At 67.1% G+C, this 6,264-nt stretch overlaps 1 protein-coding gene across 1 annotated transcript; it reads left to right on the top strand.

The window, feature by feature from the left end:
- Nucleotides 1-339: 339 nt before the first annotated feature.
- On the top strand, nt 340-5,514 carry CLDN19 (claudin 19). The gene is made up of 5 exons (XM_041738489.1): nt 340-1,373; nt 2,556-2,720; nt 2,836-2,920; nt 4,528-4,680; nt 5,382-5,514. Exons 1-5 carry the CDS (start codon nt 1,151-1,153, stop codon nt 5,428-5,430), a joined length of 675 nt encoding a protein of 224 aa, XP_041594423.1. The 5' UTR covers nt 340-1,150; the 3' UTR covers nt 5,431-5,514.
- The last annotated feature ends 750 nt before the right edge of the window (nt 5,515-6,264 follow it).

The raw sequence follows: 6,264 nt of genomic DNA, 5'->3' as shown, positions 1-6,264 counted from the left end.
GGGGGCGGGGGGGGGGGGGGGGGGTTGCGGCAGACCCTGCTTTCCCCCAGTGCGGTCCAGGGAAGGCAGGTGGGCGCTGGGCATGGGAGCGGGGTTGTGACATTCCCCCTGCACCCACAGCGAGGGGAGCCCACGGGGCGCACTGAGCGTGAGGGGATTGCTAATGAGCTGGAGGAGAGTTAAATATTCCCCTGCTCCAGAGGGTGAGCTGGGGGGCGGGGGGAGGCAGGGCAGGAGGAGGGGCAGCCTGAACCCTAGGAATGTGCAGAGGCCGCTCAGGCTCCCGTCAGGCTGCTCCGGAGCCAGGATCCAGGAGGGCGGGGGGGGGGGGGGGGGGGGGCCAGCAAGGGAATTAAGGGGCTGAGCAGTCTGCCTTCCTTCAGGCTGATGCCAGAGGGTCAGTGCAATCGCTCACCTCCCCGGCCAAGCCCCAGGTCTCTCTCCTGCCCCTCTCAGATCTCAAAGAGACCCCACAGTGCATATTCCCTGGCTGGGCCTCCCCTGCTTTTGATACATATGGCCCCCCAGAACCCGGAACTCCCTCTCCCCAACACCCAGTCCAGTCTCTCCACATCTGGCCTCGGAGCCCTCTCCAAAAAGTTCTCCCTGATGTCTAACTCTAGTCTTACCTGCTGCAAAGGAGAATTCCACTTACTTTCTGTCCTACAGTCAGAGGACAGGAAACCCCAAGGGTCGGGTCAGCCATGCAGTAGCAAAGTCCATCATCTCAGGGCGGTTGCTCGGGCAGGAATGAGAACCATGCACCCGGAAGGTTCCTAAAGGGGGTTCCCAGGCAGGAAGGCCCTGAGGGCAAGCAGGGTCACTCCTCCCAGGCCCTCACCTCTCTATCCCCAGGGGCGGGGCAAGGGCACCAACCTGGGCCACGGCCCCGCCCCCCGCCCCCAGGGGGCTGGCAGGAGCTTCGCTGGGGACCCTGCCCCGGCTTAGGCGACTGCTGTGGGCGGGCCCCTGGCCTTTCCAGCCCCTGGCCTCCCCCTGCATTCTAGAGCCCAGAGCCGCCGCCGCTGAGCTGCTCCTTCTCAGCCTCCGGCCCACCCAGCAGCTCTCCTCACCTGGCCATGACCCCAGCGCCCCCAGGGACCCTGGCCCAGCCCTGAGCCCTGGGACCTCCAACCCCCTCCCCTGGGCCATGGCCAACTCGGGCCTCCAGCTCCTGGGCTACTTCCTGGCCCTGGGCGGCTGGGTGGGCATCATCGCCAGCACAGCCCTCCCGCAGTGGAAGCAGTCCTCCTACGCAGGCGACGCCATCATCACGGCCGTGGGGCTCTACGAGGGGCTCTGGATGTCCTGCGCCTCCCAGAGCACGGGGCAGGTGCAGTGCAAGCTCTATGACTCCCTGCTCGCCCTGGAAGGTAGGCCTCCCTCGGGCTGCCCTGGGAGGGTGGGCTGGGGGGGCAGGCCAGCTTGCCCGCAGCCTGCCACCTGCGCTGGGCTCCACCCTCCAGCCCCACCCCACCCCATGCATTTTGAACATCCAAGGCCAGATGCGTGGTCCCACCCGTGGAGGGGGGTGCTCGGGGTTCTGGCAGCCACGGGTCCAGATCCCAGCTCTGCCACGAGAACCTTAAAGGAGTCCAACCCTCTCTGGTTCTAACGTCCCCAGGCCCCCAGCCTTAGTGGGGAGCACTAGGGCTTCACACATAGCACTAGGGCTGTGGCAGGGTTAGACCGGGTCGAGGGGTGCCTGGCACTCAGGAGGCTCTCCTCGCTCCTCCCTAAGCGCCATGTGCAGACACGCCGTGCACACGCACCTCCAGGCCTGCCACCTAGGCAAGCGGGCCTCCGTTTGGGTGCACACACATGCGTGCCTGTGCACACAGGTGCTTGGGCATGTAGGTCCCTCTCCTTCTCCCGGGGTGTGGACTTGAACGTGACAAGTTGGCTTGTAAGCCGGCACCACTGCAGCTGTGTCCCTGCCCAGGGCCGCGCAGGCCTGAGCCCAGCAGCTATCACACCAGCCTCCCCTATGACGCCCATGCAGGCAGGTCGTCTGGTCTCCTGCAGACGCCCAGATCCCCTGAGCTGCCCGCAGCCCAGGACTGACCTGAGCACAGGTGTACGGCTGCCATGGGTGACTCAGAGGGCAGAGGGGAAGATGACCAGGAGCCAGAATGGCTGATGAAGGTGTCCCTGCCCGAGAGCCCCCTTGGGCTGAGCTGGGCCACAGGCACCCTCTCTCCCTCCTGCTGAATCTGAAAGGCCCCGGGAGGAACTGACCCTGCTGCTTGGGAGGGGTGGGCGAGGGGTGGGCCGGCCCCAAAAGAGAGTCCCACTGACAGACAGCGCTGACCAGAGAGGTCACTACCCCGCACCGTCACACCGCTTCACTCCGCCACCCGGAGGAAGCTGCAGGGGGAGTGAAGGGCGGGGTTAGAGGCCAAGCGCAGCCCCCCACCCTGTCCTCACTGTCCCCTCACACCTGCTGCAGGTGGCTGCCCAGGGGGAGCTGCTGGCTCCTGCCCCAGCCCCTTCATCCCGGGCTCCTATGCTCCCACCTCTCCCACTGCCCGCTCAGTCCCTCCCGCCCTGCCCAGGTCACATCCAGTCAGCGCGAGCCCTGATGGTGGTGGCCGTGCTCCTGGGCTTTGTGGCCATGGTCCTCAGTGTGGTCGGCATGAAGTGCACTCGGGTTGGAGACAGCAACCCCACCGCCAAGGGCCGCATCGCCATCTCTGGGGGTGTCCTCTTCCTGCTGGCAGGTGAGTGTCCCCGGATCCCTCTCCACCGTCTTGGCCACGGCAGGTGGCAGGTAGCCAAACCCACCTGGGGTGGCCAGCTGGGGGCCGGACCAGACTCGCCCTCCTTTGTCCTTAGGCCTCTGCACTCTGACAGCCGTCTCGTGGTATGCCACCCTGGTGATGCAGGAGTTCTTCAACCCCAGCACACCTGTCAACGCCAGGTGAGTGCCGGCGCCCGGCTTGGACCAGGGAGCACGCTGGGCCTTTGCCCAGCTTGAAGGGTGGAACAGGGGGTGAGCTGCAGGTGCTGTCACTGAGAAGTTCCTGGGAGTGGGGGGCCAGGCGGGGTGTGGCTGGGCCCTCCAAAGGGGTGGGAGTCCCATGGAGGACAGCGCAACCTGAATTTGGGTTTGATCCCAGCTCTGTGTGTGCTATGTGAGAGGCACGTTCCTGTCAAACGGAGGTGGGACCCCAGGACCCAGGTTGTGAGGGCTCAGGGAGATGTTGCAAGGAGGACTCGGCATGATGCCAGGGCCCCGGAGAGCTCAGTAAACCCCTCCTTGGTCCTCCTGCCCAAGGCAGCAGGTACTTTGGGCTGGAGATGGAGACCAATGGTAAGGGCAGGTGTGGGGGCCTTACAGGGTAGGAAGACTTGGTGCCCCATCCTGGGGCGGAAGGCAGCCAGCGGTCCTGGCCGTGGTGTGCAGCATGGTGGGGAGGGGATGAGGCAGTGGGGTGCAAAGGTCTGGAGCCAGAGGCCGGCAGTGCAGAGCGGGGTCAGAGATATTTAGCTGCTGGAACAGCCAGGACTAGTAAGGCCGAGGGTATGAGGGCCCGCTAGGGGCTTGGTGAAGAGCCTGGGCCCACCTGGCTGCCCTCCTCCTTTCAGCTGTGCCAGAGCAGACAAGGGGACGGTCTCAGCCCCAGCCATCCCAGCTGACCTTGGGCCCTGGGGTGGAGCGACAGTGAGGAAAGACCAAGACCACAGGGCCATCGCAGTCAGGAGGGCTTCCCGGAGAAGGTGGAGGTGTGGCTAGGGAAGAGACGGGCCTCAGGCCTCAGGCCTGGCGCTCATTCCCTGGGGCGGCAGCTGTAGAAGATCTCCAAGCAGGAGGCGGCTCAGCTCAGGGACAGGCGCCTGGTCCCTTGGACACTCCCGGAGGCACCTGGTGTGCAGGCCCCGTGCTGGGCCCCCCACGGACAGGGACCAGTCGGGTGTTCTCCGCACTCCAGGTGCTCCCTAGGGAGCCGGGCAAGCAGGGAGCTGAGCGGCCACCCAGGAAGAGTCCCTAGAAGGCACGGGGTGGGGGTGGGGTGCTCAGGGACAGGCCCTGGGAGCGGGTGGGCCCTAAAGGCCGAGGAGTAGGCGGTGCAGAAGGGGGGATGCCCAGCAAAGGCCGGGAGGCGGAGAGCCCCGGGAAGGGGGGTGGTGCGCAGAGGCGGGGCAGGGAAGGGTGCAGGCTGGTGGTGGCCGAGGTGGGGAGTCGGGAGCACCAGGGCGACAGAGAAAGCTGGCAGGGATCGCTGTCCCCACCCCCCACCCTCCCTACCCTTCCCCCGTGGGACCTGGCCTCTCCTCTGGCCGGATAAGGAAGCCCCCCCCCCCCCCCCCCCCGCCCCCGCATCTGCGCAGGGCGGGGCCCACACTGGGCCTGGGTCCCCCTGGTGGCCAGGTGCAGGGTGGAAGCCAGAGGGGACTTCCCCGGCACCCCCCCCTCACCCAACCCGAGGGGGGGCACTCAGGGGGAGGGCAGGCCTGCAGGGGGGGAGGGGGGCCAGGGGAGGGCAGGCCTGCAGCCACCCCTGACGGTGACCTCCCTACCCGCAGGTACGAGTTCGGCTCGGCCCTGTTCGTGGGCTGGGCGTCGGCCGGCCTGGCCATGCTGGGGGGCTCCTTCCTCTGCTGCACGTGCCCCGAGCCTGAGCGCGCCGCCAGCAGCCCGCAGCCTTACCGGCCGGGCCCATCGGCTGCTGCCCGAGAGTACGTCTGAGCCCCAGCCCCGGCCGGGGAGGGCACGGCCAGGAGGGCACGGCGGCCCCGCGAGCTCCGTTAGGGCTCCGAGCGGCTTGTCCCCACGTGGGCACCCACCTGCGCCCGGAGCCTCGCACCCAGATGCTCCTAGGGAGGCCGGAGGCGGGCCCCGGCCCGTGGTGCACACGCATGTCCGGCCCAGGCACGTTTCCTGTCCAGGCACCAGCGTGTCCACGAGGCTGCTTAGTCACCCACTGCTGGGCTGCACGAGTGGCTACTGTGCACGGGGCCCTGGGGACACAGCCACGAAGACGGACCCTGGTGCCCCACACCCCGGGTGGCCAGAGCCGTTGCCCTCCCCAGGCCGGCAGGCTCCTCACGGCAACCCCACGAGGGGGGCAGTGCCAGGGTGGTGAATGTCCCCACTTATGCAAGAGCAAACAGGTGCAGGGAGACCAGGAGCTTGGCCCCACTGGTCCCGAGTCCAGGCCTCAGGCCTGCCCCTGCGCCCCGCACCACCTGGACGCCCACGCCCACGGCTATGCCAGAATGCGCCCCACCCGCCCCCAGGAATGGGCCCCGGTAGGGCTGCTGCAAGGGCCCTGGTCTGACGGCTCTGGCCAGGCCCTGCACCTGGGCCTGCCCCCCACAGCCCCCGCCCCACGGGCTGCTCACCCCACTAACCAGCTCTCCTCTCTTTTGACTTTCAGACCAGTTGTTAAATTGTCCGCCTCCGCCAAGGGCCCCCTGGGTGTGTAATGTCCAGGCCCCCACCCTGACTCTGTCCCCCGCCACACCTAGCCTGCGTGTTTGGTATTTTTTGGAAAGAGAAGTGAACATCCAGCCCCAAGTGTGGTGTCACTTGATCTGTCCCTGGCATGGCTACGGTGGGTCCTGGCTCGGGGAGGTCGGAGCTGGTCCCTGGGCTCTTTGGGGGTAAAGGTGGGGAGACAGGCCTCCGGAGTGGCTTACTTACCTGGCACAGGCAGGCGCCAGGAGCGTCCCTAGCCTGGCTCTTACCCCAGAGCTAGGGCGCGGGGACGCTGGGAGCTCACTGTGTGAGAAGGGACCAGGAGAGGGCCCCGAGGGCCTTCTGTCCCCAGCAAGGCTGCAAGCCCCCTGGTGCTCCCCTTCTTCCCCTTCCTGCTCTCCAGCTGCCGAGGTCCCAGGACATCCCTGTCCTGGATCCAAAGTAGGGGGCGGCCTCAGGGCCCTGTCCACATGCCAAAGTGTGCGGTCTGAGCTGAAGGGGCTTTTGGTCTTGGAGTTCAGGTAGCACCTTAGTAGAGAAGGGGGAGACGTCCTCAAAGAGAGGACGGTCAGCTCCACCCCTCGCCTCGGGCCTCGCCCTCCCGAGCATCCTCCCAGGCCCCTGAGCACCCTCTGGTCTCCCATCCAACCGTCACCTGGCTGCCTCCAACACCTGCCTCTCGCCAAGTCACTGGACCCCGAAGAGGCAGCCCGGCCTCCCCAACTCCCCTGCCCCAAGGGAGGTGAAGTCAGAGGAGATGACACACAGGCTCCCTCGGGGGACCGGGGTTGCGGGGGGCAGCCGTGGGACTGTGGGCGCAGGGCCCTGGCCTGGAGCTGGGG

The sequence above is a fragment of the Vulpes lagopus genome, chromosome 23, assembly GCF_018345385.1.
Source record: "Vulpes lagopus strain Blue_001 chromosome 23, ASM1834538v1, whole genome shotgun sequence".
NCBI classification, from domain to species: Eukaryota; Metazoa; Chordata; class Mammalia; order Carnivora; family Canidae; genus Vulpes; species Vulpes lagopus.
Note: the sequence above shows the minus strand (reverse complement) of the source record. Positions and strands in the feature narration are given on the sequence as shown.